Genomic DNA, 23,021 nt, shown 5'->3' on the forward strand with positions numbered 1-23,021 from the left:
TTCAAACATTGCACTTGCAAAATACTGATGCTCTTAAACCTGTAAGACAAACTAATTGCATCACCCACCACAGAAAATCTCAAATGTCATTTGGAATGCCACTGGAAGTGCAGAGGGACAGTGGGCGTCCCTCCAAACAGACAGGTTGCATCCATAGATCCTCCTTCACTCATCCCATGAGGTTCTTTGATTCTCTGGGATCATGCTACACTTCTGGAGCTGACTTTCAAAAAATGGACATTGCTGGGAGTCTACAATAGTAAAGTTTTTTAACCCTTGCCTTCTATGGTCTTACAACGATCCACATCTTATGCATCACTGTAGACTGGGCTCATTTGATAGATATCCCTATTAAAACAGCAGCTGATATCAAAGATGATGTGAATACTGTCCAGCAAGGTTCATTCCCCACTGCTGCTTCCTCTTGCCCACAAAGTGCCCAGGGTTAGTGAGCATCCCTTCCTCTCACCCAGCACACTCCCCAATCCCACCAGTAACAGAGCAGTTACTGTTCCTTTGACAGCCCTAGCACCCAAGATGGACAAAGACCAGAATAAAACAGCAAGAAATGCACTTCTACCCCTTCAGCAGCATGTCTGTCCCACAGGAACACCACAGCCTGTTTCTCAGGTGTTAAACACACTCACCCAAGCCAACACCCAGGTCAGAAGAGCACCCTGCAGACAGGGACCACAGCCAATGTTGACAAAGACCACAGATGGAGCACAAGAAAGAGTAAAGGATGAGGATACAACATCACACCAATTTCCCAACAAAGAAAAGGTGGGGGTTGAGAGCCAAACCAGGCAACTAATAAAGCCTGACATATTTAAGTTGAAGGTATGATAACGAAAAACCTAAAGACTCCCCATGCACCGAGAAAATGAGCTTGAAAAAGCAATGACCGCCTGCACTAGCAATTTATAATCTCTCAGCTGCTGAGATTGTGAACAGTGGCACTTTGTAATCTTATAGGAAAAGCAGCTCTAATGCCATCTGGTCATACATTTCTGGCCAAGATCATTTAGTGGAGCCTGTAATGAAAAAAGTTGCACATCCTCCTAAAAATTTGAATTATGCCAGCTGTGCCACAGTGTCACTCGTGCTTTCAAGGAGAAGGACAGCTGTCATTCCTTTTCTCTCAAGATAGCAAGCACACTGCCTTGCTTAAGAGAACTAATTTTTCTTGGATCACTCTAAATTACCCTACCTGTCACTAGGAAAAGAAAGGCTGAAGTCCCTATTAACATTTTTTGCTTGATTTTTGCTGACATGTATATACAGCACTTGGTTCTATACCCACCTTGCTGAGCTACTGTGAAGAAGGTGATATTTGGACCTTGACTCTAATCTGAACTGAAGCCAGCTCTACAGCCTTGGCATAAAACCAGTTTGAGGGAGGGTGCAGTTAAGCTCATCATCTTCACCTCTCCTAACGAATGAGACATTTCATATTTTAGATATTACCTCAGCAACTTCCTGCCAGTTTTAAATTGCTCTGTCATCTCAGATTAGCACTCATCATTCATGCTAATGTAAACTAAATGGTACCTCTCCTGAAATATGTGAAAGAAGAAATGGGATTACAATGAGGGCTGCAGAGGATAAAATTTCTAATCTGTGAGCAACTAATTGCTGCAGGTCCTTCTCAGTACTTCCATCCACCAAGCCATCCATTTGAACCCCTCTATTTGCTATTATTTTATTTTAAGGTTAAATCTTGTTTGCCTCAAGCACACAACTATTCTCCCCGGCTCCAAGAGCCTATTTCCAAAAGCAAAGATATGGAACCTGAAATGAGCAGGGAAAGAGACACCAGCACTGTAGCAAAGCCATCCCCTCCCAGGACAGTGGGGCTGAGGGTGTGCCTTCAAAGCCACGTCCCGTCTAGACTCCTCCACCCGCTCCCAGAGCAGAGCAAAGCAGCAGCAGGGAGAATTATAGCCCAATACTCACTGTGACAGGAAGGAAATAGCATTGGGAAATGCTTATTTTAATGACAGGAAAATATTTGCCAGGCTTGGGCTTAGCAGCAGTAGAAATGTTATTACTTTCGAAGCTGGAAGAGTAAATATTTCAAGGGCTATTTTTTGACACCTTCACTGTGGCTTGATTTCTGCATCTATTAAGAAAAAGTCTATATAGCTTGTGGTGTGGGAGCTTTGCAAATCTTTGCATAAAACTCCATTTTATAAGGCATTAGTGCAATAGGACTGTATAGAATTTCCATCAGTCTGGAGAGCCACAAAAAGTAAATGCACATGAAAATACTAAAGTTTTGTTTCCAGAATTAATGCTAAATTCCATGTCTTCTTCATTTTATTATTTCTCAGAGTACATGGAAACAAGACAGAGAAGTGTCCCATGAAGCACTGCTATGTAAAGAGGCCTGGCTGTGTACAGCTTCCTTCCTAATGTGTAAATCTGTCTTTTTTTTAACCCAAAATAACTTTAAAATGCTAGGCACATAGAAAGCTGTATTTCCTAGCAGTTCTCAGTTTCATCTTCCCAGCATGCTTATGTTGAGTGAAATCCATTTCAAAATACCATCACTGCAAGCACTTCAAAGCCTAGGAAACATCTTTTAATGGTCATTACACCTACCTTGGCCATCCTGAGCCTCCTTCAGATGTCCATTGATTTTGGTGGGAGTGCAGAGCACTGAGCAATGACACTGGAGTACATCAGCTCTGTTACCCTGCCCTGGAATTAGGCAGAGTAGACCCAGAAAATCCTGGGAAGTGCAGGAAGTGAATGGCTTTGATAGATGAACATTTGCAAATGTAGGGCCATCTAGCTCTGGAAATTACCTCTCAGAGTTATGATGATGTACTTTGGTATCTCCCTCATTATGTGCAGCAAGTTTTTAGTCTAATTTCTGGGTTCAGGGCTTTCTGAAAAGGAAGTCACTTCATTTTGGAATAAAGAGGAATGAGAGTGAAGAAAGACAAGGTAAAGATTTGTCTACAGAAATGATTTCTCCAGGGTATTGCTTAATTCTCAAATGCTCCTCTTTAATAGACCCAAATTGTTTTTAACACATAACATTATCTTTCCTCTGGCCTACTCATTCTGTGCATAATAAAGTGCATTCAAGGTACTTACATGGCTGTTGTTACTCAAGGATGTGAGCACGTCCTTAGTCTATCTATCTTTGTAATACCTGTGGGAGCTGGGAAAGTCCTATTACAGTCTCAGGCTCAGAACATCAGAGATATTTAGGGACCTGCCACTGAGATAAATGGGATTAGTTGCCCCATGGCTTTTCTGGCTCAGAGCCTCCACTGTGTCCCTAAAATCACAAAGGACATCTTAAATGAAGCAGGGAACCACTCCTAAGACTCTCATTACCTAGGCTGGGGGGCTCATTTCTTTCCCATTTTGATTTAGTCTTATGTTGCACAACAATGAAGGTATTAGGTAAGGTAAAACCTCATCCCCTTATCCCTGCTCTCCTCTGTCTGTGAATAACTGAAAAGCTTTCAGCACTGTTGGCATACACAGGCTGGAAAGCACTTTGGTGTGTTCTGCTTTACTCCAGCTCAGTTTTCTCACACAAAGCTCTATGTAAAACTGCCAAAGTAACTACCAAATCTCCTATTTAGCTCAGCACTCCTGGATTCTTACCCTACAGAGCAGCAAACAGACTTTTATTTCCCTCTGCACCTGACTGTACTCTGCAGAAGCACCTGTTCTGCATTTGTTCCTGCAAAGCAGAGTGTGCTGAGGTGAGGGCTGGGCAGTGTGCAGTGTCTGTAAACCCCTCCTCACCAGCACAGACACTTACAAAGGAGATTTCCATAATTCCTGGGGGACTCCACCAGGTCCCTGCCCTGTTCTGAGCAGCAGACACACAAAACACATCAGCCACTTACCCACATGGCACAACAGGAGCAGTGTAGCTCCTGTCCTCCACGCCTGGGAATTTGTCTAAACATAGTTTGCCTCCAAACAGGGGTGTCTATTTCCAGCATCAAACTTCCCAAAAGCAAACAGCAAACCAGTCTAAGATAAAGTAATAGCACACAATTTTCATAATGAAACAAACCCCACTGTGTCAAAGCTGGGCTTACTATGGGCACCTTTGGGTGGTCACACATGCAGCTCTCCTGAACTTCTTGCCTTGGGGGTGTCACCATGAGCACCTTGGCCTCCTGATGCAACACTACCATAACCTTGGGTGGCCAAAGATTCATCAGGACAACACAAGTGGGTATTTTTTTTAACTGTGACCACAGGAAGATGTGATTTTTCCCTCCATGGTCACTCAGCAGTCCACAGTAAGCCCAAAATAATGTTCCATCCTAATTGCCACAGACACACTCCTTTGAATAAAGAAGAGATGGTATTTTCCACTTGCTCAAAGCAATTACTTCTTAAGATATGCGTTAGTTCAATCTTTCCAGGATTTAAATTAAGCCAAGTATTAAATCATCCAAAGCTAACTACCTGAACATTTTCAATGTCTTTCAGCGTCTTAAAAACAGTCTTTGATGCTTGTTACTTTAAAGGCACAGAATTTTGCCTGAAAATTGACCACTTAAATTCCCTAAAGTGGAAGCTGAGAAAAACCATACTATCTATTTCCAGTCTCAAATTAATACTTTAGGTGGATTTTTGTATCAACTTGAAGTGGTCTAGGATGTGAAAAAGGGATTCTGTATAAATAAGAAACACAACAGCCATGTGCACTGAGGGGGGGGAGTGATGAAGCTGAGAACTCCTTTAGAGATAAAGGTGAGAACTGCCTCCATAAAGGATTATATTGTGTTTTGGGGCTTGCACTGTTCACTTTGCCTTAGCTGTTAACATGCCAGCATGGCCACGACTGCAGTCCCTCAGAGTATGAACACAGGTCTCATTCAGCAGATCAGCAATTACTTTAAATAAGAAATTAGAAATTGGTCCTTAGATACCGGTTTTGCTAATCTGACCATGCTGAAAACTAATTCTATTCCTAATAGGAGTTCAAACTGCTCCTTGCCCAAATTGCCTGTTTGCAGCAATCTGAAATGGAAGTATTTTATCAGCTTAACTTGACACAGTGAATTTCTATTATCGGAAGAAAAAGAACTCACAGTACCTGATTTCAGGTTCCAAATTGTTTCAGTTCATTGTGACTCTCTGGAATTATGGAGAATATGTACTCTATTTTCAGTTTACCATCACTACAAAATACCCTAAATGTGAAACTCTACAGATAAATGTCTGGCCTTACATACAAAGGGGACAAAACTCCAGTGAAATAATTATCAAGATTTACTGCAGTGCTATGACTGCAGAAGAGGCCTGAGAAGATTTAACTGTGCTGTTGGTGGCTGCTTCCTTCCTGGGTTGCTTGGGAAGCTTCTGGTACAGAGTACAACAAATATCACAGCCCAATTCCCAAGGTGGAAGCGTGCAGTCAAGGTGCTGTGTCCCATCACTCAGGTATGATTGGGAAGTATTTTATCCCTGCTGTGGTCTGTGGTTTGTGTAGCATCACCTGCTCTCTCAAGTGCCTGCCTTTTTAAAATATATTGCACTACAGGGACCTGTAAGTTTTATGACAGCAGAGATTCCAATCTTTATAGCCCTTTTAATGAAAATTACCCATCATACTTTTTTTTAATGGAAAAAGGCTAAACCTAAACTGTGTCTGCTGGCAGTGTTCACTCCTAGCTTCTTCAAATGTGTTTTCCATGTTGTAAGAAATATCCCTGTTCCCTCTTTGCCTCTATATCCCAATCTATCCCCAGGATGCTCAAACATGACTGCTGTTGATCAGGCTGTTTTCTCTCAACTGCTGTCTGCCCAAATCTCCCTCCTCTGTGCTCAGGAATATGCCTGAATGGAGGGTATGCAAGTTACTCATTATTTATATATTCTCTTGGTGATAAGCTTCCCCCATCTTCCAAGCTGGGTCACCTTCTGCACAGATTCTTTCTGTTCTGCAAATGTGGATCGTGCATAGCAGCAAAATTCTCAGCCCTTGCACTCAGGAGGGACAGCCTGGTAAAACTCAGCCTCTCCAGCTTTTTCACACCTATGTCTCAAGGTGGTTTTACACCATATCCCCATGGGGTCCACTTTAGTGGCCATGGAAGTGCCCCTCCATCAACTTCAACAGTCTCTGTGTCAGATCCTTGCCATGTGTATGTTTATTTAAACAGAAGGGAGGCTTTACACTCCATAAGAAGGGCCAAGGGACTAGGAGTGTGTCTATTCATCTTGCAATGAAGAGCAGAGACACCAGGGAAGGAGCTGCTGTGAGGAAAGGCCAGTTTGCATCAATGGCATTTTTTTGGTGGTGTCAATCTCTGCCTGTTGCAGAGAGAAGTCAGAGATCCCCTGAGAGGGATGCATGGCTGTACCCTTCAGTACAGGATGAGGTAAGTGCCTCCTGCTCTTCCCTGTGCCCACCAGCTCCCATGTGGAACCCAGAGCATGGGCAAGCAGGGTCTGTGCTCCCCAGCACTGCAGGCACTCAGAGGCCTTACATAGAGCCATTCTTTAGAAAGTCTTGCTCAGGGCTTACCCCTGCTCTAATAAAGACATCTATTCCCACAGCTGTACTTCTGCTGCTGCTCTTCACTCAGCACTTGGGTTTGATGAGCTGATTTCTCAGGGTGACTCATTCCACCCTTACTTCACCTGGGCACACTCCCTGAGGCTGTTTTATCTGGGTGGTGAGGGCAGGCTTACAGCAAGCTTCTGACATTCCATGCTGGCTGCCTCCTCCCTTCCCTTTGAAGATGCCTGAAGCAGGTGCCTAATGACAGTCTACTGTGGACACCTCCAGCAAAAGTGTTCCAAACTGCTGCCACAGACACTGCCAGCTCCTCCAGGAGCATTACTGATGGCAGCATCACAGACCAAAGGGCTCCCAGCTCTGAGCCTGCACCACCAGCACTGGGCAGAAGCCAAGAGAATGATCCCATGGAGCTCAGGAGACTGTGGCATGCAGCTGTGGCACAGCAGGGCTGAGTCCTACAGGCTGGCTCCCAGCTCACTGACTACAGACTCAAATAACAGATAATCAGATCCTGCAAACTCATTTCCCTTAGCTTGACAGCCACTGGCTTCTTCCTCTGTTTTACACACAGCAGACAAGGACTTGTTCTATTTCCTTTGGCCCCAAGAGATAAAATTTATATTTGTTACTGTGTATTTAATTTTCTGGGTTTCTTTCAGAATGAGTCTGTCACAGCTGTATTCCCCCGTGGAAACCTGAAAATCACTGGGCCATGTCCTAACCCAGTTACATCAACTTATTCAGTGTCAAAACTTGGCTCAGTTTTACAGAGAAGTCTGTTTGGTGAGTCAGCTTCCCAGTAAATCTTCAGGGATGTTAATCCACAGGCAGATCCTACTCTGGTATGAAACATATACAAGGAGTTTCCCTTGGCTAGGAATAGAACAGAACTGCTTCAGACACACTGTGCTTCAGTTGTATAAAATGTCTTGATTAGCATTTCTTGTTTTGTTTTCAGAGATAAAAGGAAATAACAATAGACTCCAAATCTCTTTCTCATTCATAGCCAAAGCTGGTCTGCATAATTAAAAGTAATTGTTAGCTTCTAATAGCTTGGCATTTTTCACTGCACCTTCCAGAGAAGAGAAAAATCCAGACACAGAAGAACTACTGAATTGTGAATGTTCACTCAACATTTTCAGTAGGCATCTGAATCTTGTATTTTAGCCAAAACAGTAATGCAGCAAGAAGCACAGAGAGCAATTGCTTACTGGTGACCAAAGGTAAGAAAGGTCAAACGTTTATTTCCTATGTTGCTCCTGTGCATGCAGTGCCCAGAATCTTTTAATTATATTTCATGGTCCTCTGAACTTGTACAAGGGCATAAAATATATTTATAGCTCACTTAAACTCTTAGCAATGAAACAGCCATCCCATCCAGGACCTCTGCTAATCAAGTGAAGACTTTCTGTGCATTAACTTTAAAAATGTAAAAAAGTACTTGTTCCTTCTCCAGCTGAAACGCTTATCTCAGTCTAAAGGCAACAACAAAGAAAAGCTATTTTCTTCCTAGGTAACAGTTTGAGTCTGTATCAGTTCACCTGTGATGTTTGAAGTACAATTTCACTGGCAATGCACATTCATTATAACTGTTATTATAGAACTGGAAGCTCTCAACCACACTGTGCCAAACACCAAAGAAACATATAATAAAGAGATCAGCCCTCTCTAAAGCTTTTCCTGCCTAACTGTGTCATTTTCTCTTTTAGACAACAACAAAAAAGGGGTAATCAAATAAAGAGGTCTCCACTTAACTAATCATACTTGATGCAAATTCCAGATGAGCAGGCTGAAAAGCTCCCAGTGTAATTATACACCTCACAACAAACCTACCTGGCACATCTTACACCAACCTTTCATGCTGGGAATCTGCTTTGAGATGAATTTTAGGAAAGATCAGCTAAAATCATTACTTGTATGTGAGGCTGAGATTAAGGAAAGGAGTTGGTGCTTTACAACAGGACCAGCTGCCCTTGCCTTGCTTTTCCCCCAGAAGCTGCTGGGCCCTGGCATGCTGGAGTGGGCAGTGATGGCAGGGAGGGAGCCAGGCTGGCACCTCCTGCTGCAAATGGGGCCTTACATGAGATTTTAAAGACTCCACTCAAGGCTTCCTTATAACTGCAAAGCCAAACACCCCCAGACTGAGGGATCTGAGAAAATTCAAACTGCTGGTGAAACCTTAATTCAGCTTCCTGATGCACATGCTTTATGATATGATCTTTAATTAGCCTATGAGGAAATTAATAATTATTTCTGTGTGTAGGTTTTGGCTGATGTACAGTAAATAATGCACCATGCTACCCAACGAATGGTGATGATTCAGCAGACATCATCTCTCATGTGTCCTGCAAGAGGCAAGGGGCCTGTGAGGGAAAAAAACAGTGTAGGATCACATCAACGAAGAGTAAATATCAATAGTTGATTTGTGCCAGAGAGGGAGGCACAAATTAAACTAAAAAAAAAAATAAAAAATTAAAAAAAACAAATCTCAGTTCTTGTGTTTTGCCTTCTGGCTTTCTTGATACGGAGTATGGAAACATAAAAATATTTAGTGTTTCTTATCTGCTGATTAGTGCTTCATATGATCAAACAGAAGCTGAGCTGTGCAGCAGGTCAGGGGCCTGGTGGTGGCAGTCAGGCAGCACCAGGAAGGCAGAGGCACCACTGGGATGGGCTTCACTGTGACCTGCAGTGAGCTCCACACGGCGAGGGGATGAGAGCAAAGCTGGGCTGGCTTAGCTCAGCCTTGTCCTCTCCAACCTGCCTGAGAGCTGCATGGCAGATACAACAGGCACAGGAGGCCAAATCCTGCAGAAGCAAGGTCTTGTTGCTTTCAAAGGGCTCTTCAAGCTGGACAAAACTCCACCATGTTTTTTCAGAGCTGCAGCAATTGCAGGCTGACATGTACAGTACTGGTTGTATCTGTCATGGGTACAGCCAGCTGCACAGCTTTGCTGCTCACCTGCAGATGTGAGGGAGGAGGGTCAGCCCCTGCTCCAGCCAAAGCACTCAGCACCAGAGGATGAGTAACCCCACCTCTCATTATTACCTGTGAGCCAGAACTGGAGAGCAGACACAGACAAGTCCTTATTTACAGTGAACCATGACAAACAGGATGCTCCACTTTGCCCTCAGATGTCACAAATAAAGCACAAGGCCAGCAAATTGAGGCTATCCATTATTCTTGGTTATTTCCACCTAAGCCCTTGCCTGTCTTAATGACCTGGAGGGCAGGAGCAGAGCCACAGGCACGGATGGGTGCATCAGAAGAGAGCTGAAATCCTGCTCTCAGAAAAGTCAATTCCAGCCATTTCCTCCACAAGAAGTTTACTACATGCTGCCACACAATACTTTTATTGGCATTCATTACTCCTTGAGGACTAATTGATTCATTTTTAGCAGCATTAAAACAAGGCTGCATTTTACAAGGGAATTGCTCTACTGCTGGGGCTGTAGGAAACTGCTCAATTATCTCCAGAACACTAAAAGCTGAATCCAAACTCAATACTCAAATTATAACAAACATATTTCCCCAAGCCTTGATTAACCCACAGGCTGATCCCCAGCTCACAGCTGTCTCAGGTTTTGGGAGGGAGGTTGGGAGTGCTGGGATTTGTTTATTTTATCATGGCCACACAGCCTGGGACCCTGCAGAGCAGAGACACTCACCACAGGCTGCATTTCTTGCTAAACCCTACTGGAAGCGAAAACCAAAAAATTGAATCCCCTCCATACTCACAGTAAGGTTGCTCCTCTTTTTTGTATCTGATGTCTCCTTCATTTGGAGCTTCCTTTCTGTTTAAGAACAGCTGGAGACCCACAATTTAGCATTCACATTTAACTAGATATTTGTGGTATTCCAAAGTCAAATTAACAAGCTTGTTACCTCTCAACATGTAAAAGTACTATAATATTCATTCCCAGCAACACCTACAAAAGAACACAGCAATTCCTTTCAACTGAAATACACACATCTATCTACATACATACATATAAACATATATTCCTTTATATGACCCTCTGCCTTTATCAGCATCTTTAAGTCACTGAGTTTAAAAGGATTCACAATCTTAACTGTACTGCTTTGAAAAATAAAAGGCAGATATAGTGAATAATGTGAAGATGTACAGCTTGGAGATGGAGCTAAGACAAAGGGAAACGAGTTCCAGCACGACAGCAAAAACAAAGGTGGGTAATCAATAACAAAGTGCTTCAGAGAGAAAAAATGAATCCTTTTTATTTTCTCTACTAATGAACAGCCTCACTGTTTCTCTCCAGCCTGGGGGTGAAGAGTGTGCTGATGTTACCCCTTGGTCAGCAGGAATCACTGCTGAGCAATGTCAAACAACTTCCTGCAAAGGGGAGATCCTGCTGGGAAAGCTGTGGATTAGAAGGAGTATTACTAAAGACAAATCTTTAAAACCCCTCAATCTTTTTTCCATGTAGTCTCCTAAAGATCCTAACCAAGCTGAAGTAAAACCCATTGTTGATCCTGCCTGGGTCACCACCTCAGAGCACCTGATGCTGCACTCACATTTTGTAATATCAGGCCTGAGAGAAGCTGGGTTTCCTGATTTCTATTTTTCTTTGCAGTGAAACAAACTCAGCCCATTGGTGTCTTGGCCAAGTCTAGAGGTTTAATGAGAATGATGCAACACCATCTGGTTTCTTCAGAACTGCTGGGTAAAATGAGAGTTTTCTTTCCCTCTACCATGGGTAATTTCAGAAAATACAAGAAATAGAATCGAGATACCCCAACATTGCCTGGACAGGAAGGGAAGCACTGGAAAAAGCTCTGCACACATTACACCATTTTAACTGTGCTTTTAAATGCAAGAAGCTGTGTTGGCCTGAAGGGAGAAAACAAAATAAGAATAGGAAGGGGGGGATAAGTGAACAGTTTACATCCTTAAGCAGCTATAGAAAATACAAAGGTGAAATGTTCATCAGGGAAGGTGTTCAGCCTCTTTTTACCACAAGAAAGGATTATCTTTGAGTCTTCCTGCAGACAATCAATTCTCAGCCTGTTTTTCATAGGCAGACATCACCTTCAAGCTCTTATTGGCACTACAGGTACTCACATTACACTCCAAAAACCAGATCAACTCCTCTAATCACAATAGGTTACCTGACACCAAAAAACTCCCATACACCTGCCCCCATTTACACAAGTTGTTTGCAGACCTCCCTCATGATTTGGATCATTACTTCCACTTCAGAAGGGGACTTACACAGAAAAGCCACAAATACCAATGACCAGAGAGCATTTAGAGGCAGTGCCTACTCCCTCCTAGGCTGGGGTGCTGAGAACAGACTTGATACAGCCCTGTAAGACAGGGAATGACACGATGTTTTTTGCTGTCTTACTAGAAGAGGATCACTGTTTTATGAACTAGAGGTGCTCCTGCACCTCACTCAACACCCAGGGACTTGAGCTCTGTTCCCATCTCCAGCACAAACCCCTGGTATGACCTTCCACTCATCTCTTCCCTCCATAATCCACTTCTCCAAACCAGATGTTTGTCTGTTTATTTTTGTTTTCAGACCAAGGCCTTGGATCATAGGTTGAGGCTCAGACAGGCAGGATGCCCTGCAGTGCATTACAGCACTTCTTGGCTCTATGCTGCTTCAATGGCAATAATTAATAAAGCAGAATCAACAGTTTGCTGCAAGCATTTCTGGTGAGACAGAACAAAGCACTTTTATCATCTCAAATGAGAACAGACACCTTGAAGTACTCAAAATAACTAAGCTCCTATGTCAGGACATGCCACATATTTCAGTAGCATATTTCCCAGCTCATTGTGTTTGCTGATCTCTAGGTGGGGACAGCATCTTCTTGCTGGAGTCCCCCATGCTCTCAAATATCCACAGCACCTGGCTGGGAACAGAGACTAAATTCTTGTCAAACATCAAGTTGGAGCAAAAATATCCCCTCAAGAGCTGATTCAGAGCACCTAAACTTCTTTGCAATAAAAGCAGCCCAGGAAATCCTATTATTTTCCTCTTAGGAGAAACACTGGGCATCACAAAGATGAAGGGTGACAACTGCTTCATGTGAAGCCAGTAAACCAGCTAGAAAATGGCTGAGCACAAAGTGGTTCAAGACTCAGGCTCTTCTGCAGAGAAACCTCAGCTGCTCATCTCCCATTCCCTGCCCTGACTTCCATCCAGCCATCTGGGAGTGAGGCTCTGCAGCCACTGAAGGCAACACCAGCACCTGTGATAAAAGTTAGGCTGCTTGGCTGCCTGCTCTGTGAAATCAGAGGCTTTCAAAGAGATTCATGCACTGTGTCCTGAATGTTAAAATAAACTCTGCCAACACCTTCTTCTGAGATTACTATCTGGGCATCACTAATTTCTTGCAAAATATGCCAGTGTTATCCCGTATCTCAGAAGAGCAGGTGCTTTCTTTTATGCCCCCAAGCAGATGCACATTTCACTGTTCCCTGAGCACTCAGAGGCAGCTTTTTTTGAGTGTGTGACAAAACAAGGTGACAGCTGCCGAAGCTGAGATGCCTGATGTACCTTTTCCACCTAACCTGACTTTTGCAAGGATGAAGCAGCTCATCTGCTCATCTCTTGGGGTGTGCAGGCCCTTGCAGGAGGCACCCCAGTGCAGCGCTCTCATCCCAGCCACTCCAGCGTTTTGTTTTCTTTTCTTTCAGTAAAAGAGAATATTGTGCCTATGCCATCTGTTAAGCAAAGTGCTGCACGTACATTGCAATATACCCTGCAGCACCGAGCAGAGCCTTCCAGACTCTGTGTGAAGAGAAGTGGCTGTAAGGAGAGAGAAAACTCCAGGTGCTGGAGCTGTTACAGGTGAGCCTAAACTTTGCTTCCCTGAGGCAGAGACCTGTCAGGATTAATCCTGTCTGCCCAGGAATGCACCTCGGCAGACACCGCACCCCATTCCAGGAACCCATAAATACCAAACAAGATGCTCAGCACCACACATGAAAGCATCTCCTTTCTCTGGACTCTGCCTGTGGGGGAGTGACAGCCTGGCTAGCACCAATCCTGTCTGGTGCAGGGCCCTTTTTTAAGGTGGTTCCTTGGAGGGAACAAGATATGAAGTGAGCATGGCTGTTTGCTGCCTTTTTCCTATGGACACCTCCAAGGGAGCCCCCATATTTGTTCCTCTGTCCTGGATCCACCTGAGACTCTGCTTTTTTATTTCAGCTTAAAGGAGGTGCTCTCTTTGTCTGTATCATCCTTAAACCAACCCTAAGGGAAGGAAGTCCATGGGAACCAGAGGAATCACCTTTGATGGCCTCTAAATCCTTTTGATAACACATCCCAGAGGTAAAGCTGTAGGACAAATGGGCTTCTTCTGAATGATGCTGCCCAAGCACTGTGCAGAAAGAGGCACAAAACAATGGTGTTTTCAGTAGTGCAATTTTACTAAAAAGGTTGCCCCTGGCCTGTCACAAAAATGCAGTGCAGGTGATGAATACTCAGTGAAAGAGACTCATTCCCAGGTTTCTTTTCCTCCTATTCCTTTGTCACGCCACTAAAAAAAGATGATCAAACATCGTCCTGCCCTTAAGTCCCCCCTCTAACTCAGTCTCCCTGACTCTACCAGCCTTTTGTTCAGGAGCTGAAATGTTCTAGGCCCACTCATTCTTTTCCATTTGGAAAAAACTGCCCATGCACAGGCACTGTTTCATAGTAGATGTTCAGCTGGGAGACAGCAGACAGCCAATGCAAGATTGATGCTAGGACAGACAAAGCTCAGGTGAGCTATGGAAGCCATGCCACATCCCCAGCACATATCCAGAGGGACAGCTGAGCCTGCTGTCCCCTGGGGTGCTGGGAGCCCTGCTGCCCCCCATCTGCCCAGGGATGCTCCCGAGGTCAGAGCTCTCCCACAGTGCTGAGCCATGGCCAAGGCCACCAACTGAGCCACACACCACAATTTCAGGGCAGAGCCCTGGCCTGGGGAGTCACCACAAGAAAGAGTGCTCCCAGGCAATTAGGGGTTTCTGGATCAAAAGCAATACATTTGAAGTCCTGACTCAAACTCCTGGCCCTGGGGAGCAGCCAGTGCTGGTGCCAGGGGCAGCGGGAGCAGGCAGCTCACAGAGCACAGCCCGTGACTGCTGGAGCAATTCTGCTCACACCACAAGTGCTCCCTCCCACAACCTCTGAAACAAAGGGACTTATTTCTAAACACAGCAGCATTTCCACATTTTAAGGCACAACACTTCTTCCCTGTTTCTAAATAAACAGTACCTTTTAGACAGCCCCTCACTAAACCGTCGATGCCTCCAGGAAACACCCAGGGCTGAGAGCAGTGGCAGCAGGACATGGCAAGTGTGGAGCAATGTTTTGGGACAACATGTCTGGGGACACAGGCAGTGCAGCCCTGGTGGCCCAGATAACCCTTGCTCAGGTCTTGTGTCAATCATTTCCTGCACAGAGAAGTCCTGCATCTCTCTTTGCTGCATGGGCCTCCAAATTCAGATACTTTAAAATTTCAGGTCATCAGGGCTTGGTTTATGGTCTCATCAACTGAGAAAACGCCAGCAAAATTCAGATTCAGGTCTGGGTTTTGTAGTCCAGAACAGAGCTCTGTCTGCTGGGCTTACTCCACAACCTCCTGATTAGATTCCTTAAGCATTCACAGTATATGAGAATGTAAAACAAAAATATTTATATATGCCTCTCTCCAACAGTGCTCTTAGGGGCTGCAGCTGTAGGTACTGAGGGTTATATAACTCAGTTCCTCTGACAAAGACACATTTGGTTGAACTTTAAACAAGGGACCTTTAGAAATCTGTAAAATTTTAACCATCAGTGTGTAACAGCTTCTAGGATGTTGCCCACCTTGTAACATTTAAAACAATGATTCATCTTCATAAGAAATATGTAACTGTCTGAAACTAACTCTCAAATGATGTTAATTATCTGCACGGTCTGTGTTTCTGCATATGCAGTTTCCAGCTACCAAGACTGGACATTATGAAAGCTTTTACATGACATCAGCTTTCCAATGACCAGCCAGTTATAAAACACAAAACTTTTAATCTGCATTTGATTGTCACAGCTTAAAAATAATAGATTTTATGAGAGCTACAAATCATTTTTAGACTGTGCAGTGTGGACTAAAAGCCAAGGTTTTTTTGTTTTGGCTTGTTGATATTTCCTGAAAACATGAAACAATTCTGAAAGGACAGATTTCCTGGCTCACAGCTAAAGGTCAGCAGTCACACAGGGACTGCTTGCTAAGTGCACCAAAAGGAAAGATTGGCGCAACATTGCAGCATTATTAAAAAGTGATTTAAGTGGGGGAAAAGGGAGAAAATGGAGAGACAGACAAAGATGATACTCTCAACAACTGAGCTTTCACAAAGATTGGACAAACAGCCTTGTTCCTTGCTGCTTGCAGCCCCTCAGTGTCACTCCAAGCACCGCTTGCTCTCACTCCCTCTTTCCAGCCCTCTGCAGCCAGCCCTGACTGCACGGCCTTGGGCAGGGACTGCTCTGACCACGCACCACAAATCACCTCTAGAGCCTTTCTGAGCAGCCCAGAAGATTTTCCAGGCTCATTGCTGCAACAGAGTATGGCAGTACAAGTTTAATTTGTACTGAGAAGGACAGGAGTTCAGAATTCCCATGATTGTGAGCAATACTGGCATGCAGTTGTGTGAGAAGCAAAAAAAAGCTCATTTTCCACAGGAATCTCCCCCAGACCCGAGCAATGTTTGTAACTGTCTCCCAGCACAACTGAAGAGCCAGTCCTGTTCTGCAGCTGTCAGAGGGGCACAGCCAGCTCACATCTGTATCCTGAACCACTGCATGGACAAAGCTCCTTGTCAAGGTATTTAATTTTGTAATAATAGATACTGAAATTCCCCCATTCACTGACAAGATACCAGTTTGAAAAGAAGCACACTCTGCAATCAATGCTGGAAGAACCTTTAAAACAGTATTTAGGATGAGTCTCAACAGAGGCTGTATCCCAGCTCCCTTTAAGACCCCAGCTTGTTTTTATTTTTATTATTCATGCTTTACTTTCTAAGTATAGGCTATATATATATATATATATTTCAGGCAAATAAATGCCAACCAAAACCAACCTAGCAGCCTCAAGTAGGTATCTGCTACAGGCCCTGCTCCCAAGTACCTACATTTCCCTCCCTGTCTGACCAAGAGCCCTGGGCCATCAGAATTGACAAAGATTTTGTGCCTTTAATCCTGCTAATGAAATGCTTCTACTCTGATCACAACATCCTCTCTAGCACTGAGTTATCAAAAGCATGTGCTCCCATCACTCATGGTCTGTGCTTTTGGCTCTTTTTCTTTTTTTTTTTTTTAATTAAAACCAATTGGTTGTAGAGGACAATGCTACCTTTTCAGTTAAAAGGGTAACAGCAAGCCTATAACCACATGTATAGCTTGCAACTGATGTCTCCAAATTCTGCTAACTACAGTCACATAAAGCAAAACAACAAATGTGCTGGTAAGCAGCTAAGCAATACCATAGGCTGTTTAAATTTAGCCCTGGCAGATCCTGGAGGAAGGGCATCTCCAGCCATGTGTCCTCTGCTGTGCAGAGAGAGCACTCAGACTGTAGGATCCTATTCCACAACCTCACTTTTGAATATATGGCTACATATTGCATGTCATCTGTATCTCACACGTGCATTTCCTCTAAAAGTATTTTGTATGAGATAAAGGGCACTCAGCTCTTGGACACAGACTGTTTGCCCCAAAAGCAGCCAGGGAGACTGAAACCACAGACTCTGTAATTCCTTGCAACAACACAAAGCTGCAGCTCAGAGCAGAGGCGTGCTGACCATTTAGGGCTTTGCAGACCACAACCTGCAAGGATGAATTACTCTCCAAAGCAAAATGTTGACCACAGGCATGGAGAACATTACTTCAGAGGCAGATTGCTGCAGCCTTGCTATTTTCCATCTGGAGCTTGGGGAATTTACAAGTAGAGACTATTGCCATGATCAGCAGTGAGATTACAGGAACCAGATCTGCTGTGATCAATCCAAAAATAAGACAGCTCCAGGCCTGAAGTTCAGTGTGCCACACCTGCTAGCAGAGAATACATGAATAATCTGATCTCCAGGCTACAGATACTTTGAGAAAGCGTTGGACATTCCCACCCAGTGGAGCCTCTCTGCCTCTTCCTAAGGCCAAATGAAATCACTAATGTGAGGACAAGCTGTGCATTGATACCTCTGAAACCCCAAAAGCTGCACTCCAAGCTGCTGCTGAGGAAATCCAACAAAATCCAGTGCCAGCAGGACTAGAACTCATCCATGAGACATAAAAAGCTCCTTTATTGAACAGCTCCGAGCAGCACTACCTGAAAAAGTCTTGTTGACTGTGAGCTTAATAACATTTCCTGGAAGCTAGGGCAGTTTCTGTGGCATTGTTTCAGGAGCTGAGGTGATCCCATTGCCCCATCCCCAAAGTCCCTCAATTTCAAACCATTTATGCAGTAGCTAAAGAAAAATTAATTGTACTATTTAAAAGTCATGCTTGAAACTGAGACACAATATGATGATTTTTTTAATCACGTCTTGCATAAATTATGAACTCTGCATTGATTACAAGGGTAGTTAAGCACATGAAAAGGGTATAATGGGAGCAGGAGACATCTTCCTGGCCTGTGGGCTCAAGTGAGGTTGTTCCCACTACAGAACACCAATGATCTGTGCATTATGGTCTGTAAAAGTAATACTTGGCTTATTGAACATTTACTTTGTTTGATACTTAAAAGAAACTTGGGTATGAACCACAGAAATAAAGCTTTATCTTTGTAAAATTCTGGGGAATAAAACCAAAATAAAATAAAATACTGGGGAATAAAACCAAATGGCTCTAACTGACAACACGAGCATCCTCCTTTTATATACTTTGTTTTGCTTACTGTTACTCTTACTGCTGTTATTATTACTATTAATCCACCAAAACATCACACTTAGACTAAACCAGTTCCCCACTAGGAAATTTCTGCTTATTAGTATAATCCTCAGCACTTCCATCAAATTTTGCACTCTCTTACATGTCAGATGCAGAACTCTGCTCTTTGGAGTGGCTGTGGTGAAAATAAAGAGCAGATACAGCAGCCAGTGCAGTGACAGGGAGTGGAGAGAGGGGGTGCCAAGCACTAACCCCTGTGGAGGGCTGGATTTCAGAGGCTGGGGATTGTGCTCAGCAGCAGCTGCGTCAGGTCCCATTCAGACATCAGTCTGAGCAACCACCATTGTCAGGCTCTTTGAAAAAGCCTGATTGTCACCTTTTAAAGCAGGTGAAAATCAATTAATTTTGAGCTTATAAAGGAATGCCTTTGCTGTGGCCAACCTTGGCCACACACACAATGCCTTTTGCGGAGATGCACTGCCTTTTCTTCCTATTTAGTGTAAAAGTACTTCATCATCTTGGTTATAAGCCTGAAGGTCAGGCTTATTTCTTTAGTTCTATTATTTACTACTTGAATTTCCAGTTCCACCTTTCTGGCTATTACAGCTTCTTTCCCGACTCCTTTTCACGGTAACTCCATGATGATGACTGTTTGATAAAGTTAGGAGGGCCATGATTCTAAGTGTCTGACCTTCTTCAAAATCTGATAATGGATACAGTTTCTGAATCACAGGTCATCTCAATTTTGTCAGTAAACCATTTATTTACAGTGGCCTTCAGACCTCCAGGCTCACTGTGCACTGCAAAATGGATTTTTCAGGGAACAATAAAAGTAGGAGAGCCATCCTTAGCCTTTGCTTAGGTTAGGAGGGATACTGGACTTTGGAGAGAATGTTTCTCCACAACATCTTATGCACCACAGTCTCTAAGAGCTTTCCTGCTCTGTAACATTTCCTGATGTTTGTATGAAGCTGACAGTTACAGGCATCCAATACGTACTAACGTCCTTTTCACTTGCAACCTACACGGAAAGAGCCAGAAAAATCCATGTCTCCTTAAACTCTCCCCACCTACTGAGGCCTATCCAGTCACCTTTGCAATATTGTTCAACTTACAGTTCAAGGCACAGTGCCAGGTTTTACATCACTGCCTCAAATGCTACTCTGCTGTGGTAGGAGCTGATTTCAGCACGCCTGTCCCAGCTGTGTCAGTGCCAAGGCACACCGGTGTCTGCCAGCCTCCTGCAGTGGCTGCTCTGAAATGGGGATCTCAAACTGCCTTGGTCTTACAGAAACACTGCCAGAGGTACAATTCCTACAATTCCAGCAGCTCAATGCTTCATGCAAACTGTTGAGTGAGATGCAGAGGAAAACGTGTCAAACACCAACTCCTGGCTCCAACAGTGCCTGGAACACTGAGCAGTGAGTGGATCCTGAGCAGAGGGAAGCAGGCAGGTTTTACTTACTGTCAAAGCTCCTGTGCTGTGCTGTCAGGATGGCCTGCACAGAGCGACCGGCCTCTTTCATCATGGCTTCAAATTCACTTCGGCTTTTGTTTGCAAAGTTCTCCTCCATCTCGCTGGTGCAGCAGGTGTAGCCTTGTGGGCAGATTCGCAGGTGCTCCCCTAAAAAGAGAGAAAATGCTGTTTAATGGCCAGGTCTGGAAAAGGGAGAAAATGCTGGACAATCTCAGCTTAAAAATAGCCCAGCTCCCCGGTAACCTGGATCTGCATCAGGTCTTTCTGTCAAATTTACCACCTAATTTCAGTTCTTCTGCTTTAATACAGTGGTTGGTATCAACACAGGCACACATTTTCTCACTGTTGACTGTGGGGGAAGAAAAAGCAAGGAAAAAAAATTTGTATTTGGAGCAAGGAGAAGGGAAAGTCTCCTGCTCAAAGTCTGTCCTAGAATCCATCTCTGCCTAGAATCCCAGAAGACATGAAAGTCTGATTAAATGACAGCTGTACTCATTAGACTTAATACGTACATTAGCACAGCCATTTGAAACTGCTTTGTAAGGAAAAAAAGAAACAACTCCAAAGTGCTCTCTGCCCTACCAAATGTACCCTGAGAAGGCATTTCCTTAAGCAGAGAGGTGAGGCTAGTGGGAAGTTTTCAAGAAACAGACATGTGATGAATGTCAGTGGAATTTGGGTGGCTAAGTCCCCTCCACATGTATTGAAATTTTCAGTCAAAAATTTATCTCCTGGAAAGAGACAAGACCACCCCAAAAAAGGCTGCTCTGACAATCACTGATTGAAAATCACCCCTTGCTGTAAGGAAGAACAGGAAAGGTAAGAGGACTCAGCAGTCAAATTGAAAAATTCTCCAGTGTGGAGCTTCTCCTGCCCTCTGCAATTTCTTGACTGTGGAGAAGAGAGTGCTCGCATAGGCAAAGTCAGCAACATTTAAAAAATAATTGCTCAAGTTCTTATGAGTCCTTACAAAAACACATCCACCTGCAAACACACCCTATGTTTCTCCTTACCCAAGCAATAAGAATTCATTTGAATGAAGTCAAACATTTATTAAAAAAATTCAATAAAATACCCCTCTTGTTCCAAGCATGTTCTGAGATAAACCAATTACCAAGCAGTTACCATGTTTAAGAAAATTTGATTGGGATTGCCAATGATTTTTTTGCTGGCACTTTTACAGGACTGCTGTCTTAATGTCACAGGTGAGCCCAAACATCTTTAAAATTTTGTTTTATCTTGTGTCTCTAAACAGCTTCAAATCCTGAACCTGCACAGCCTCCAGAGTTACCCATAAAGTCCTTAGCTATTTCCAGTGTAAAGCTCTTAGCAAATGGGTGGTAAAGGGTCTCTGAAACTCGTGTGTCCTAGCCTTGTTAAAGTTATCTCATTAGCAGCCTTAGACCAACTGGAATGTTCTGTAGTTGATAGAAGCCATTCAGGATGAGTTTGTATTTTGCTGGCCCTTGCATTCCTGCTCACAGATGACCCCTGAGCAACCTCTGCAGGGTGTGGGGTGAACCTGCCCTCAGCAAACAGGTTACAATGGGCATCTGCACTGCCAGTCCTCCTGTCTACACGACAGGAATTGCTGCTCACCAGCTTCTGTAGGAGAGAAACTCATCCCATCTCCAGCCTTGTGGTGTGCTGCCAGCTGAGAGGAGTGTCAGGGTGGTGTGTGCTGGGGCTGCCTGTCTCCCTTTGTGCCCACTCTCTGTCCCCACGAGGGCCCAAATCAGCAGGAAAAGCAGCAACTTGCTTCAATGTAAAACCTCAAGAGTCAAATATAAATATCATGTGGCTCCATGCTTGCCACTATTGAATTTCACAGGCAACCCCCGATGGGGGGAGAGAATGATGCATCTGACTCCATCTTATCAGAGGGCTAATTAATTACTTTATTATACTATATTATTCTATACTATATTACACTATGTTACATTACATCTAAACTGAATCTATCAAGCACTCAACCCTGCACACAACTGCCCAGAATCTGGTGACTGTCACCCAACAGTCCCCACACACACACACACACCTGGGCCTGACAGGCCAAGGAAACAAAACTCCATATTGCATTCTGCTGTGGCACAAACAAAGGCACAGCAAATGAGGTAAGAATATTGGGAAGAATTGTGCCTTGCTTTTCTCTGTGAAGAGAAATGTGGGGCTACATGCTACACCAAATGAAAGCTCAGTTCCAGGGCTTGCCTGAGCCTCTCCTTCCCTCACTGGATTGTTCTGAGTCGTTCCCTAGGCTCCCTTCTGTAGAGCTGTATTTATCTGTACAGCATCAGGGCTGCTGACATGTGACAGACATGCAGGAAAAGGGAGCTGGAATTTTTTGACAAGACATGGCTTTGATTCCTGTCACGGCAAATTATAAAAACTTTTTTCTTATCCGGCCTTTTGCATCCTATTTCTGCTGCCACAGGATTTCTGGCAAGGACAGAAGTTTTGTGCACAGCAGTTTTACTGTGGGATGCATCCGTCTATGAGGGCCTTGATGCCCTCAGGATAAAGCGAGGCCTTTACAGGGCCTGACCTCTCTGAAAAGCTAATCAACAAAGAAATGGATCCCAGGGGATCCCAGCCATTTTCAGAAGTGCCTTTACCTCCTCAGTTGATGGTGAATTCACCAGTTGATGGTGAATTTTGGTGGTGAGGTCCTGGCCACGCTCAGAGGCCTCGCACTCCACAACAGGAGCACTGCTGCCATTTCCTCTGGGCGCCATTACCCGTCAGGGCTGGCAGGCTCAGGCAAAGCCTCCAACAGCCCTTTACAAACGCCCTGCTTTGGGAAACTGAGTGAAATCAGTGGGAACCCTGGGGATCCCTGATCTCCCAGCCTGCTGCCAGCAGCATTCAGGCAGGAGGTGTGCCTGGGAGAGCAAACATGGATGTCCCTGCAAGGAGACACCATGTGTTCACCAGAGCTGCCCTTGAGGCAGGCTCCCTGCACAGGCTGTAGAAACCAGGGGGGATGGGGAGGGGATTGTCCCCAGGAGGAGAGGAGGGGAGGAAGAGCCCCGTGCCTGAGCTCCCTGAGGGGCAGCAGCAGGGAGAGCTGTGCTCATTAAACTGGGACACGTCCAGACAGTGCTCGGAGCGCTCCCAGCCCGGGCGAGGCACAGCGTGCCTGAG

The 23,021-nt window shown here is 44.3% G+C and overlaps 1 protein-coding gene across 1 annotated transcript in view; it reads right to left on the bottom strand.

Annotated features, from left to right (window-relative positions):
- Positions 1-23,021, bottom strand: part of GPC1 (glypican 1) — a 208,207-nt gene that overhangs the window by 83,759 nt on the left and 101,427 nt on the right. Inside the window, exon 2 of the mRNA XM_071437117.1 lies at positions 19,866-20,024. Coding sequence (XP_071293218.1) covers positions 19,866-20,024 — 159 coding nt within the window. The remainder of the gene's footprint in view (positions 1-19,865; positions 20,025-23,021) is intronic.

Source organism: Agelaius tricolor, unplaced genomic scaffold (genome assembly GCF_023055355.1).
Source record: "Agelaius tricolor isolate 1412-34295 unplaced genomic scaffold, bAgeTri1.0.p SCAF_12, whole genome shotgun sequence".
Classification (NCBI taxonomy): domain Eukaryota; kingdom Metazoa; phylum Chordata; class Aves; order Passeriformes; family Icteridae; genus Agelaius; species Agelaius tricolor.